Below are 15,035 nucleotides of genomic sequence, written 5' to 3'. Positions count from 1 at the left end.
TTTGGTGTCTTTTTGATCTACGAACAAAAACACAATTAAATATAATATTGAGATTTGTTCATCATATTTTAAAACCAAACAGAACTCAAGTAAAAGAGTCAAAACTTTGTCATCAAACCAACTTTCGTCACTCTGGCGGGGAAGGGAAGCTCATGATGTGACTTGTAAATGTCTCCACAGATATCTCATGTGGGATGGCATCCTCCAATGAATATCCTGAATCTTCACCTGCATATGAACACATATCAAAATGGGATGATTGTATCCTGGTCTTTTGTCACTTTTGATATTGCAAGTAAAAGAGTTTTTTGTTTTTTTTAATATAACATACTGTGCATTCTGTCATGCACTGAGTGCTCCCTTTTTCCATCTTTCTCCTCATCATTGAGGTCTAAAAGTGTAGCAAAACACTTGGTCACCTCTTCCTCAGTCATGCGCTCTCCTGTCAGAAAAATCCAAATTACACACTTGACAATTAAATCTCAAGAGACGTATGTTTAAGTATATTTTCCAAATTCTATGACAGTAATAGATCTGGAAAAATATACAAATGCCAGGCAAGTCAACCACCTGCAGCATACCTCGGCCCTGGAGAAGTTCCAGTAACTGATGTGACTGCAGAACAGGTTGTCCTGTGCTGCTACTGTGACCAAGGACGTGAAAGGCTTGACTGATCTCATTGCTGGAAATGCCAAAGGCTGGTCGGTGGTTCACATATAGCTTGATAAATTCCCCCAGGTCGATGTCAGTCACATATTCCCCCGTTTCAGCATATTTGCTGAATTTCACCTCATTTTGCATTTCTTCTATCTGGTGGAAATAACACAGCAGTGTAGATCTTTTGTGTTGAAAACAATTTTTAAGTCACATTATCAACATTTGTGAAACTTTTGATGTGTCAAACTGACATTTGTGTTAAAGATCGTACCTCTTGTTCAGTAGGGAAATAAGCCAAAGCTCTCATGAGAGCAGGAACCTCCGACAAGGGAATTTTGGTCGACACTTGACGGTTTTCCATAAAGTCAATACCTTGATGACGGATTCGACAGAAGGAAAAAAAATCCTTGATCTCCTGATGGCAAAGAAGTGAGAATACTCATTATGTGGAGATCAAAATCTTTATGAAAATAACAAGAAAAAAACTGATGAAACTGATGGGCAATGGAGAAAGAAAGACAAAGTCCATCCATCCATCCATCCATCCATCCATCCATCCATCCATCCATCCATCCATCCATCCATCCATCCATCCATCCATCCATCCATCCATCTGTCTCCTCTAAGGACTCGAGCCACTCTCAAACTAGATATAAACTCTACAGTGTGTCGATCACAAAGAGTGATGCCACCATCACCCTGTAAAGAAAACAAATTTCAGTCCCTTGTATTCACAAACTCATTCTTTGGGTCACAAACTTTAAGTCATGATGAGGGTGAGGACGTAGACAGACTGGTAAACAGAGAGATTTGGTTCATAGCTCGGCTCCGTCTTCACCACAACAGCTGCCTTTGAGCTGTTGGACAGGGTCAACTCACACTTTCCAGCTGAGGATACCAACATTTAGCTCACCTGATAGAATTTTCCATTTCTCCCTCCCTCTAAGAGGGCAAAAAAGGGTTCCAGGTCCTTTCCCCCAAGATTAGCTCCTGCCTCCAACACACTGTTATTGAAAACATGAGAGAATAGCTATTTCAGGCACACATAGTTTGACTCGTGTCTTTAAATTGGTTCACAATTTGATACAGTTAAACCTTACTTCAGATTTATTTCCCATGTGAGGACCATACAGTCAGATCTTCCGACGGTGAAAATAAGTCGTCTGTCTGGAGAGCAGGCAAAAGCAGACACCCCGGTTGGATGGCAAACCATGGCATTGGACTTGTATGGATTTCCATCCAGAGGCAACATCTGGAAGCCCACCTACAAGATAATAAAAATACTACCAATGGTAAATTGATTATTGTGAAACCCCCTTGCATGTCTAACTTAATCTCATCGGAGCAGTGTGACAACTATAATTTGACTGGTACAAGATTAAAATATTTAAAGGTATGCACATGTATTGGATGTGATGGCAAATGTGATGAGCAACATGAAAAATTAGATGAAAAATAAGATGAATAAAGGAATGGTGTGCGTATAAAATGCACATGCTTTTCTATCCTAACTCTCACAAGAAAATTGTTTTATAAACACTGCACACAAGCGTCAGCACTGACCTTGTCCTCTGTGATGAATGCCAGGTAATATGGTGTTGTTTCCAGCTCTTTAGACTTTGGAAGCACAACTATTTGCTTAATGGGAGAGCCATATGTTGGGCCAAGGAGAGTCTTTCTGCTATTAATAGAACAGTAAATACACAAAAGTAATTGTATTTTTCAGTAATTTATAGTGAGAGCAAATATGAACTGGTCAGAACGTTTTACAGACCTGCACATCTTTGTTGTGGTGTTGTAAAGCTTCATTTTATACTGGTCTGAAGCTGTGAGAAGAAACTGCTCTGTTGTGAGAGGAGGGTACCACGTCATACACATTGGCACGGCACTTTGCTCAATGCGCTCTGAGCTTAAGATGTGAAGCTGGTTCACATCACTGTGTTCAAGGTCATACTCCACCTATCATTAAGCAAAGGCACAGAGAAATGTGAGCACCGAACATGTGTTAACAGTGAAAAACGTATCGCAAAGCCACCAATCTAAGTGAGAGTGCTGAATTTCATCTAACCAGTCGGCGGTCCATGCCCAGAGAGAGCAGTCTGGGTTGGGTGCTATCCAGGTGAACCCCGAAAAGGAGGTCTTTGATGGGCTTGTAGTGTGACCGGTACCTTCCCAGATATGTCCAATGGGACAAAGAGCCTCCGTTCATCTGCCAACAAAACACTGTCACTGCTCCTCCAGTGTCCTAACAGTGAACAAGGGAAGAAAAAAAAAAAAAAAAAATATATATATATATATATATCACAGTCAAAGTTATCAAAATGAATAATATGTACACATTTGCAAACACAACCAAAGTTCCTGCAGTGACTGAATATGAACATTGTATCACAAACTCTATTTTAGTCAGACTAAATACTACATGTACTACATAGCAGAAAGACCTGCTCACCGCTGTGGCAAGATACTTTGAGTCCGAGGAGAAAGTGACAAGATGGATGCTCTCATTAGTGTAATGAAAACGTTCTTCTGGATCACTTTGTAAGGTTTTGGAATTCAGTATGTGAACAGCTCCACTACCAAAACCAACTGCCAGGTATATTCCTGTTGAGAGGTTTTAGAAGTCATCAGTAATGACATCGTACAATGGTTGGGGAAACACAGTTTAAACAGCTTTTGTGATTTAAGATACTGAAATACACTCGCTCACCTTTAGGGTCAAAAGTAACGCACTGAATCTGCTTCTCTGTCTCAAAAACCTTGCGGCCGATGCAGACTTTCTTGTTATAGTCCCACACTTTCAGGATGCCCCTTTGATTGCCAATGGCCAGAGCTGGCTGGTTAGGGTGGCATGCCACTGTGTGAATAGGTTCATAGTCCTCCTGCAGCAGGATGCGGGCCGTGCTGCGCTGTGTATCCACATGCACGACAGTAGAGCTTACTGTTGAAACTACAAAGCTTCTATTGAAAAAGAAAGACTTGTAAGTTGGCTGAAATGATACATTTCATGTTTTTGTGTATTATTCACACAATTATAATTTCCCTCAATACCTTGAAATTACTGGTGTTGCCTCCAGAGTGCTGTCCTCCAGATGCCCCTCTGCACACTCTTTTGAAAATGAAATAGAAACAATGGCATCCAGTTCGAATTCACTGTACACAGTGAGAAGGCCGAACTTCTCGTCATAAAAATGGATTTGGCCTTGCGAATCACCAGTCACGATGCAGCTTCCATAAAAAGACCTGCGGGAGATGAAAGATCAATGAACATATCTATCAAAAGGCAATATAAATGAATATTGATGGTTTTAGCTACCTGTCAGTTATGGTGAGAACTGTTATCAGTGATTCCTGGAGTGGGATTATCATGACTCTATCACTGAGGACACACTGGTTTGCGACCCGGCCTTCCTTCACATTGCACACCATAAGGTTGCTTCCACTGGCTGTCAGGATCTGAGGCTCTTTCCAGTGAAACACTGAGCGACTGAGAGCCACATCAGCCAAGTTCACATTTTGAGAGTGCTGAGAATTCTTAGTAGAATCCTTTCCTTTGACGCGTGCATTCATGGGCTGCAAAAGGGAACCGATGAAACAATGATGAATATGTATAACAATACCTTTTTCATGAAGTGACACCAAAGAAATCCAGGTTCACCCTTTCATTTTTTCCCCCAAAAGGATTTATTTAGGAAAAGACCGATAAACAGAACAGTAAAACAAAACAGTTATGATTCACCTTCTTCACCTTCTTGATGTCCACTGAGAAGCATTGGAGATTTCCACTGGCCTGAAAAAAGACCAGTCTATTCATGCAACTACAAATGCAAAAAAAACCTGATATATCTTTCAAAGAGAGAAACACATGTGCTTACCGTATTGTAAAACAACACATGACTTGTACTGCTGCTGAGCACCTGAGTGCTATCGTTTGCATTAAAAATGATGTAATTCTGGGGGAGAAAAAAGAAGAAAAACAAGCGATCAAGACATGAAGCTCAAATTTAAAGCACTGAAATATTCACAAAATTTAAATACAATTTTTACTTACATGAAAACCATATGCAGGACTAACTTCAGTAGCCCACAAAGGACTTTGGGTTTCGTTGGTCCAGTCCCAAATGCACACACGCTGAACAAATTGTAACATAGTGAATGGATAGATAGATGCTTGACAAGGATGTTTACTCGACAGAGAAAACGGGCAAACGAAGATTTGAAACGAAGAGGAATGATCTTTCTAAATATAAACAACAATATGTGAGCTGACTTGTTGAAATGTTGAAACAAATAGACTTCAGTCGAAATAACTAATGTTGTATTGTGTTTGTTTTACAACTTAAGGTTGTTTATTAAAATACATCTTCCTATTAGTTTATGTCCTTGGTGTCACTCTCAGTTTCTAAAAAGGCAGAAATTCCAGATTTAAACTGTACTGGAAGTTGTGCCACTATGTTGGTGTTTAAAACAAAAGAAAAACTAAGCCCATGAATAAGTTCCTTCATGCATTGCACACTTAAAATGGATTTGACCTTGCTCTCATACTCACCTGAACTTGTTCCGCTCCAAGGGTGACCAGATGCTTTGCGTCTCTTGAAAAAGCCATTGCAATGACACCTCCATCAGAATGGCAATCAAATAATGTGTTCACAGGAATACTGCAACAGTTGTCAAACACATGGTTACCACCCAGAGCAATGATTAACGTGTTGAATTGCCTTTATGTGCAGAAAAATATATACCCTGAATAGGAGTCCCATATCATCACCATACTCTCTGACGCTTGGTCCGCTGTTGCAATCCAGCGTCGGTCTTCGGTCACACACATACATGAGATGGGTTGGGAGTGGCCCTGAAGATGTTCATGGGTAAATGTGGAGGGATTTTACAATCAAATATGTATCTTGCACATCTAGTAGGTTACATAAGTGAGTATTAATGATACAAACTACAAAGTATAAACCTTGTCTTTTATATTAACTTCTGATTTAATGTTGTTTTTCATTTCAATACAGATCATAAAAACTTACAATTTGAATATACATCTCAATCTCTTAGAGGTCTCATCAAAGTTAAGCTTCAGTTCCATGGGATTGTTTGTTCATCTGCATTATGCTGGATATGCTTGGGTCTCTCAGTCGTTAAGGGAATTAATGTGACAGTGGAGGAAACTCCACGATGGTCAACTCTTCTTAATCTCCTTCAGTCCTCAAAGCTTTGAAGTGTTATCTCATTACCTGCCTGCAAAAAGAACTTTTTCAGTCTGCTAAACAGAAGATCTGGCTTGGAACCAAATCATCCCCACTAAGCTGCTGTCATTACAAACGCTGGCTGTGTGAATTTGTGCTGAGAAGCCATATTTAATTCTTACTGGCCAGAGTGGAGGATATTTTTGTACAGATACCCCAATTACCAAAACCCTCACTTGGAACTCATATTTCCAGCACTATGTTAGAGGTTGGTACAGTACTGTATATTTTTTATAGTCTATTTACATATACTTGTCTATTGCTGGTATAAATATTATTGGGTGGATTTATCAGTGAGTTGGATTGTTTTATCATACGCAGTGAAAGACTCAACTTGACATGCTTAACATTGTTTAAAAACACTGTTTTGAGGCGATAGAAATAATTGTTTTTGAGACCATTATTGTCTTATTTTAGCAGGGCCCTGACCTCACAGAATATCTTCACCATTGATGAGATTCTCAAGATGAAAAATACCACAATTGTTTCACAGGAATTACACTGCATTAAGCCCAGCACACACCATTTTTGTCCAAACTGTAAAATTATTTGCATCATACCAGTCGACATATTTTATGTATTGGTATGGTGTACTGGTATGGTGTACTGCTTTTGATGGTTGTGCATTACTCCTTGAGGAATCAAGACCTATTTCAATGACTTGCTGTGGTGAGGGAGAAGCATTTGTATAAACCCACCAGGTTTCTTTCTTCTCCTGCAGAAATGTTGTAATACAGCTTTTCTTTATTTTCAAATTGTTCACCATAAAAAGAAACCTGATTTGTTGCCAAAAAAGAAAAGTAATTTTATTGAATTTATAGTAATACTTTGAAACTACTTAACAACATTCTGCTAGAAAATTGTAGTGTAAACAAATTAAAGTTTTGAGGTGTTTCACTTGGACGAGTATCTGAGTGTCTCATTGATGTTGTATTGATGTTGTAGGAGTTGTCTGTCACGTTGAACCTGACAGACAACTCCTCAGTTGTTGTTGGATTTGATTGCTTAACACATAAATCATGCAATTAATATTTAACTTTTTCATAAGGACTCTCTGTTGGTTGAAAGGTTTTGAAAACACAGTATTTATCGATTATTTTGTGGATGTACAGTAGTTTTTTTAAATGTATTTTCAGACTTTGAGCACCTTTTGTAGCCTATATGCTTTCGATTAAGTTACAACACTCACTTAAAATCTGTAACACTGTGAAATATTGCAGCACCGGCTGTTACCTGAAGTATATGCTGAGAGTTTAAAGTCTCATTGTATATGACCCCAACATGAGCTCCAGCATAGAGGATCACCAGCTGATTGTGGTCTTGCAGAGTGAAGACTGGCAGAAGAGGATTCATCCCATAGATCCTCTCTAGAGACTGCATGAAGGGAAAAATTGTAGTTTTGTTATGATTCAGCTGGACTTTGTGTGTTTAACAGCATATATTTGAAAATATAAACATATCTAGAAATCGGATTTGCAAAGGGTTTGTATATTCAAGAGATATTTGAATACATTTGAATACATGTGTTAAACAAGGGCCATATTTACCAGGACATGTGGTTTCGGATGACTCTTCTTGTTTGAAAAAAGACTTTCTGTCGTTGCATTGTAGACTTGAGACTTCCCACACATCTGTGGTATATCAGGATTTGTGTCCTCTCTGCTGGATTGGGCTCCGGAACACTTTAGTGTCTGTCTCTTCTCATCCGGACCTGCAGGCTCGGTATCCGACTGAGTCTCAGCTCCGGAGTTTGTTGGTGACTCATCCGACATGTCATTTAACAACGACGCCATTAATCGAACTTTCAAATAGCTTTAAAGAAAAATAAAACTGTAATCCGCTATTTAAAAATGCGATTACCTCCTACATATTAATTGTAGAAATCAATGAGTGAAGTTTTAAGTTGTGTAAAACAAACATCCTCTTATTTTTCGTTTACTGCGGAACATCTCGTTGTCTCGTTACCGCTGACAGTTAAGTCTATTTTGAGGTTAAATGAAGCATCAACCTGGTCGATGATATCCCGAGTTCTGATTATTCGCCGCTGTCCCGTTACAAATTAGTTAAATGTTTAATAATGTAATCAGTAATGTCGCTGACGCTGTGTAAGAGTCCTTTGGTTGTCATGACAACACAGGAAGTTCGTCACTTACGATCGTTAGGTGAATTTATTTAAGAAAGTAGTGTTTTGTCGTTTGTTCTGTGGTAATTTTTTAATTATTTCGCTGAGGTAGAAACAATTATCATTGCTGAGGTTTTTTTTTGTTGTGTATTTTATTCATTTAAAAGCTGTCATGTGACTCAGTGCGGGAGATGAGCCTGTGATCGAAGAGATAGATCGTGTGAAGCGACCAATTTTACATCCCGTCTGCCTTTTTTTTGTTTTCTGTAGGTCATCACGCGAACACGGTAATTATTAACCGTTATATGTTTTCAGAAAACTGTATGAAAACTGTATGATCTGTTAGACTGCGTAACTGACTAATAGTAATGAAACATAGAACGCTTTGTCTCAAAAAAATAATAATAATAATGTAACCAAATCACTGATGCCTGACTGCCAGTTACAAGCACGTTACAGTTGATAGGAGATGCTGGATTAAAGGTTCTAACTTAACCATGACGAATGTATGAAATTGAATTGAGATGAATTATTAGATACATCTTGTTGGTTCCAGTTTTGTTGCAGCAAATTCAATGCATTCAACCCAGACACTCCCCAACAACAACAAAAATCATTAAATCAAATTGTTAATGATGATGACATAACTCCCTTTGCATTCTGTATATGATTCCAAAAATTTATAATTTTTTTTTAATGAAAACTAGACATTTTAATCCATTAATTGTAGTAATCTACAACCCCTCAAAAACGTCCAGTTCAAAATTACCCGAATATAAGCATTTCCGGTTACAATTATATATTAAAATCGGGTTCATTCCGTTGATGCCCGAATTTAGGCGATTAAATATATTTAATATTTTACTGTGCCGTTAACGTAATTTGTCATTGGTTTTAGAATGTGTGTGTGTGAAATAATACCAGCGATGTGAGATTTGCCGTTTGTCTGAGTTTAACTTTGAAATCAGGACCGGATGTTGAAATGTTATCTGATTTTGAATGCATTGCAACGTGTTTGTGTCCCAGGATTTTTCCGGTTACACTGGTTTTCAGCGGCCAATTCTCTTTTAATGTCACCTGCAAATTGAATCTACTTAACGAGTGTTTTCGTGTCTTTATTCGACACTTCTGTCGCCGAGTGTCTGTTAATCTGCGGTTGTCCTTGTGGAGTTGACAAAGCGTTGAAGATTTGTCTTAAGTCGCCCGAGAAGAGAAAAGAGAGACAGAGTTTCTCCGCAATAAAGAAACTAATCCTGGTTATGATTCAAGCGACTTTTCAGAGAGCGGAACAACTTTACTGAGGTAAGACGACACACACGCATCCCTTTTAAAAATGACTGGGTCCACGCCAAACGTTACTTGGCATTAGCATTAGCATTAGCATTAGCCGTGGTCAGTCCAGTCAGCTGACTCGTCAGCCGATCAGGCTTTAAGGGTGTTAGCTCTCAGTTCAGGTTGAACTGCAATTAAAATGGTTTTGCTCCTTAATGAACCAACAAATCAACACCCTAAGAGTTACTCTAAAACTTTAGTCTCGCGAGAGGCCATTAAAATGTTTTTAGATGTATCTGATGACAATGTGTACTATGAAACTGGAGGAACTATGATTAGAATATCTTGATCTCAATAAGTCACTTTTGTTTCCCATGAAGCCTGAGGGGGGAAAAAAAATCCATGAACAATATACGTCTGTAATTTTATTTTCTTACCGCTTGTGGCATATAATTTGACAGTGTCATTTCTGAACATGCTATACTGGAAGCTATGGGGAAGTTAAAAAAAAAAAAGAAAAAAGAAGAAAGAATGTGATTTGAAAGCACATTGAAAAATAGCTTGTCACATTTCTCCAGGGAAAAGGACTTAAAAATCAAAGAGACTGTTGTTCGTCTGTATCCTGGAGTGCAGCACATGGAGCAGGGTTGTCTTGGATGTGGAACTTGTGACTGAATACAAAGGTTAGACGAAATGTGTCTTGGTAGAAAGAAAGCTTTGACGGTTCTTTCGTTGTTATAATCTGACTAACTAACCTTGCTTTCTTTGTAGTAATCTCTTTGCAATATCTATAAATCTGAAAGGTATAATGTGGTTTTATCTGCAAACTGCGTTATGGTGCATCTTAAGGCTTTCAGGGATCATGGTGTTTATATATGTGAGGAAATTGCATTTTTATTTGTTCCTGGCTTAAGGTGGTCAATATGTGTGTGAAAAGTTCAAAATGTCCCCCTTTTTGTAAAAAAAAATAAATAAATACTGTAAAGTATTCCTAAATCTGTACATGCATTGCATTTTATATAAAATAACTTTATACACTTTCAGATGAGAGATACAGACTCGGGGAGTGTTGTAGCTTTATTGCATTAAGGTGAAAAAAAGTTATATTTTTGCAATAATTTCACTAACTTATTCATATTTTAGTCTTCTGTAACATTGTCTCTTTGTATTTCAATGACTTGCGGATATTGACAAATGCATATGCTTGATGTCATGTGTCCACATTTGCTTCATTGGGATATTGGGAGCACTGATCTGATGAATCATTTGATTTTCACAGGACTGCCAAGACCGACGGGTTTTACCGTGATACATTGTGATCGAAAGATTCTTAGTGCGTTTCAGTGAATTGGATATATGTGAGAGCAGCACGATGTGGGCCAACAAGCAAAGAAGTATTCGGGTTTCTCAGGAGGAGCTGCTTTGCAAGAATGCCTGTGGGTATTATGGAAACCCTGTGTGGCAAGGCTTCTGCTCCAAGTGCTGGAGAGAGAGGGCACGTACAGCTGAAGCCCCGAGACAAGATGCAAGGTAACTGAAGTTTACTCCACAAATATTTTCTGTGCAGAGCAGTAGGTCTGGGAACTGATAGTGTGTGCCCCCCCCCCCCCCCCCCCCTCCACTGAAGGTCTATCTCAAGTAGGAGGAGTCTGTATGGGGTGACATGACAAGATAAGACCGGGGTCTATTGTCCAAGATGTTTGTCACAACCGTCCTGCAATATCTTCAATAATAAGAGTGCAAGTGTACTGAAAAGAGCAAGAAAATACAGTTTGGGAGGCAAAGGGCCATTAAATACTGATTCCCCCTTCTGTACATTCACTTTGAAATTTGTTCATTGATTATCTAAAACTATCATTATTTTCAAATGCATTCTTGATTTTTTTAGCTTTTGCTTGATATCTGCTTTCATTTTTTCACTGTTTATGAAGGAATAACTATCTCTAATTTAGTTCAGAGTGATTGAAGACTCTTTTTTTCCCCCATTCTTTGTAGACCGAGCCATGATGGGACCCCTCCTACCTTTTCCAAATTTGAGGAGAAGAAGAACATTGAGAAAGGCCGTCGCATTAACACCATGAGGAGACTCTTCTGGGGGACCTCATCGCCTCCAAAACCTCAAGGTTGTTTAGTAAGCTTCGTGTTCTTTATTATGTTCTCTCTCTCTCTCGCTCTGTCTCTCTCTGTCTCTCTCTGTCTCTCTCTGTCTCTGTGTGTCAGCTGTAGTCGGATTGGTTTGGACACGGGCTGCTTGAAGAATCAAAAAGCTTCAGTCCAACAAAGTATAGTAGATTTATATATATGTTTTAATAATGCTACTATTATTAATTTAGGTGCTGAAATGTACATCCATAAGCATTAACGACTGACTTCAACAGGAAAGCAAAGCAGTTACATCGAATGCATCACGTCAACTTGATTTTATTTCTCACTGTTAGTATTTCAGAAACGTAGTTCGTGAGCAAGTGTTTGAGTGAATTAATCGATGTAGAGATTCTGTGTTCAACTGTTAGCCCCTTCTCGTTTGTGTGCTCAGAGACTTCAGAGAGCCAGAAAAAGCTGTTAAAAGCCTTCCAGAGCCTGGAGCCCGGGGACTTCACCGGTTTCCTGAAGATACTACGGAGTTCTCCATCCCAGCGCTTGCAGTCCCGTTGTACAGCTTTCCTCAACACGATGGAGGCTTACCACGTTAGTCGAAAGTCAAACGTTCCCCGTCTCATAACTTCAGACGCGTCAAAGCTTTGCTGATCGTAGATCCACATCGTCTTGACAGGACCTGCCGGTACAGAAGCAGTCGGACCTGGTGCAGGATTTCTACCAGTCTTTCGCCGACTATTTCATTAGTGAGTCCAATCTGGAGTTTCGCATTTTGAAAACTTGAATATGGCTTCTGAGTTCTATCTTTTTTTGTTTTCATGGAGGTTTCCCTGAGGCCCAGGTCACTCACATCATGGAGCATGTGGAGAAGTTGGTAATGACGAGACTGCACAAGTGGGTTTTTTGCCACGACAGTTGTGACGATGAACAGAAGGATCTGGCTCTTCAAAGGAGGATACGGTAACTTTTGTACTCGCAGGTCACCAGAGCTGTGGAGTAATGAATTACAAACATCTACAGTGATCTGTTGAGCACAAAGACGTGTCAGATAGGACCTTTATAAAAAAATAAAAAAAAAGCTGCATTTTATTCTCTTGAGTAAACTTCAGGGCCAGTTTTGTTCTATTTACTCTCATAAAAGTGAATAATTTGAATTACTGCTTATTCCTGAAGATTTCTTTTTACAAAGGTTATTTATAGTGAGCAATGCGTGTACTTTGGCCACCTTCCTTCCTGAGGTCAAGGCTCTTAAATTCAAAATTGTGTTCGTTCATGACAGAGAACAGTTAATAAGATACTTACGACGGTCGAGAGAAAAGCTGGGAAAAGTGGAGAGTGAACACAGTCTTGCCATGATAAGAGCCATTCATGTTCGTGTGTGTGCCTTTTATACCTTTTGCTTTGCAGTTCTCTCAACTGGATCACTCCTCAGATGCTAAGTGTGCCTTTTCCCGACACGAACACTTCGGCCACAGGCGATCCTTTTCTCCCTGCGATTACAGGTCATTATCAATCTCCTGATGTAATGTGGCAGTTTGACATTTGGGAGCATGCACCTATAGTCAATTTTAAATGGTTCAGGGGCATTTTGACTGTGAAGTCTGAAATTCCGTCTTTCCCTTTTGTCTTCAGCCATCATTGAAATGGACGCCAAACGGGCGCCCCAGGACAAGCTTGCGTGCGTTTCCAAGTGCAGTCAGCAAGTCTTTGAAGCGCTGTCCGTCTCGAACGATGAGCCGGCAAACGCCGACGACTTTCTATCGAGCCTCGTTTATGTCGTGCTGAAGGCCAACCCGCCCCGCCTGCACTCCAACATGCAGTACGTGATCCGTTTTGGCCTCCCACACAGCCTCATGGCGGGAGAGAGCGGATACTATTTCACAAATCTGGTGAGTTCACTTTAAGGCTATTTGTCCTGGGCCGACGTTGCAAACAAGGCATGCAGTGAGTTGTTGTTGTTTTTGTTGTTGACCGGCACCTCCGTCTTCGTTTTCTGACGTAGTCTTGCGCGGTGGCGTTCATTGAAAAGCTGGATGGACCGAAGCTCAACCTCAGTGCCGAAGAGTTCGAGGGCTACATGCTGGGTCAGCGGGCTCCTTCTGCGTTGAATCGAAGGCAGCAGGTCGCCAGTGAGGCCAAGCAACTGCTGGAAGAGCTGACGGACCGGCAGGAGAGGCTGGACCAGGGCGTGAGTGCGCTCGGTGCGCAGCTGCAACGGTGGGTCCAGGCTGTGACTTCAGAGCTGGATGACGCAGGAGCTCAGTTTGGTCACTTCCAGAAGGAGATAGCCGCACAAGCCGCCATCTCACAGAGCGCTTCATTATCTACCCAGGACGAATCGCTACAAGAGGATGATGAAGAGCAGCCGGCGCTGGTACTTGATACTCTACATGAAGGATCAACAGATACAGACTGTTGATTATCCACAGAAACCCCTCATCCAGTACTTGACTTTTTTTTTTCTTTTTTTTTTTTTTAATCATCGGCACTAATTTTCGTAATGTTGGCGACAGAAAGAAAAAGATAGATATTTTCCAATGCCACATTTGCACAAGCATGAAGAGGATTTATGAGCCAGTTGAAGATGAAGGAACCTTTCCCCGAGACGATAAAGCCTGGTGTCGCAGAGCGCGTGAGGTTGTTCACTGATTAAACTCAGAGTAATTTGCACTTTTATCCTGTATGAGGAAGAAGGCCATTAAAGACAACTTCCCACTTTATATTGGATGTGATCAGAGGTAAACACTCAGGGGACACAGCACTTATTGTTAACGCCGACTATTTCCTACATTTTATTCTAATGGTGGTTGCCACTGTGCCTTTCAGTAGTCACCTGTGAAATTTTAAAAAGCTCTGCGGGAGAAAAGTTATCAGCCACAGCAAACCAGTGCTAGTATTTATGTAAAACATGTTGGGTTTTTTTTGTTTTTTTTTTAAATGTGTGAAATTAGCTTTAGTCTGCAGCAAAAACATGTGCAAGACACTTTTCTTTCAGTTAGTGTGCAGTCGAAGCGGCACACTGTTTACAATTGTTGAGAGCTTTGTGAAGAAAGTCAAAGGGTATTATCATGTGATCAATGAGTGTATCCAATAATATATTAAAGTTGACTTGTGTCCGTAAATGTAGTGTTTTGTTGTTTTTAATTTTTTAGTTTGGTGTGCTTTTGAGAAGATTTTGTTTTTTCTTACCTTTATTTTACTGGGCAGTTGCTCAAAATCAGATGGTTTCTTACAAGCAAGGTCTGGCCAAAAACGGCAGCCTTATAAACAATGATAGACAGACGCACGTAGGGAAAAGAAATAATAAATAACAAAATGAGAAAGTTACAAAATCTTGTTCCATAGTCCAGTGAGGGGATGGGGGAGTATATCTTTATATTTTTTTGTCCACAATTAAGGATTAAGAGCGAGAGAGAGAGACGCTCAGTATGGGCAATTGTCCATGGTTCTTTAACGCTGATTTGTCATTCTTTTATTAAACATTTAGGTGAATTGATTGTTTCACGTGATATTATTGGCCGGTTTAGTTAGCAAAAGGTGCAGTATTCCGTGACATTTTTGCCCGTGTGTTGCCGCCGGAACAACACGCAGCCTGTGTTCCGGGACCTAATGATTTACAAATTAAGCACTGCTTTTGT

General features: G+C 39.9%; 2 protein-coding genes across 2 annotated transcripts; one reads left to right on the top strand and one right to left on the bottom strand.

Moving 5' to 3' along the window:
- Nucleotides 1-127: 127 nt before the first annotated feature.
- Nucleotides 128-7,699, bottom strand: cfap251 (cilia and flagella associated protein 251; the record flags this gene model as incomplete). The annotated part of the gene is made up of 20 exons (XM_080500005.1): nt 128-228; nt 332-442; nt 582-810; nt 929-1,072; nt 1,571-1,661; nt 1,758-1,921; nt 2,221-2,335; nt 2,432-2,616; nt 2,726-2,902; nt 3,110-3,261; nt 3,368-3,618; nt 3,709-3,885; nt 3,974-4,230; nt 4,397-4,447; nt 4,533-4,610; nt 4,709-4,789; nt 5,207-5,315; nt 5,400-5,509; nt 7,140-7,280; nt 7,454-7,699. 20 exons carry the CDS (start codon nt 7,697-7,699, stop codon nt 128-130), a joined length of 2,970 nt encoding a protein of 989 aa, XP_080356131.1.
- Nucleotides 7,700-9,076: 1,377 nt separating this feature from the next.
- Nucleotides 9,077-14,505, top strand: LOC308132181 (rab5 GDP/GTP exchange factor-like). The gene is made up of 9 exons (XM_080499179.1): nt 9,077-9,330; nt 10,580-10,830; nt 11,296-11,423; nt 11,837-11,988; nt 12,074-12,143; nt 12,222-12,357; nt 12,805-12,899; nt 13,030-13,286; nt 13,400-14,505. The coding sequence occupies exons 2-9, from the start codon at nt 10,673-10,675 to the stop codon at nt 13,814-13,816; spliced, it is 1,413 nt and encodes a 470-aa protein (XP_080355305.1). The 5' UTR covers nt 9,077-9,330; nt 10,580-10,672; the 3' UTR covers nt 13,817-14,505.
- Nucleotides 14,506-15,035: the final 530 nt, after the last annotated feature.

This window comes from Blennius ocellaris (genome assembly GCF_963422515.1).
Source record: "Blennius ocellaris genome assembly, chromosome: 7".
Classification (NCBI taxonomy): Eukaryota; Metazoa; Chordata; class Actinopteri; order Blenniiformes; family Blenniidae; genus Blennius; species Blennius ocellaris.
This window is presented reverse-complemented; position numbering and strand designations above follow the sequence as displayed.

Bases quoted from the DNA above. Each gene is read 5' to 3' on its own strand.
- LOC308132181 (XM_080499179.1), top strand. From the start codon at position 10,673: ATGTGGGCCAACAAGCAAAGAAGTATTCGGGTTTCTCAGGAGGAGCTG. The intron at 10,831-11,295 runs GTAACTGAAGTT...CATTCTTTGTAG, and splicing joins GCCCCGAGACAAGATGCAAG to ACCGAGCCATGATGGGACCC. The intron at 13,287-13,399 runs GTGAGTTCACTT...TTTCTGACGTAG, and splicing joins GATACTATTTCACAAATCTG to TCTTGCGCGGTGGCGTTCAT.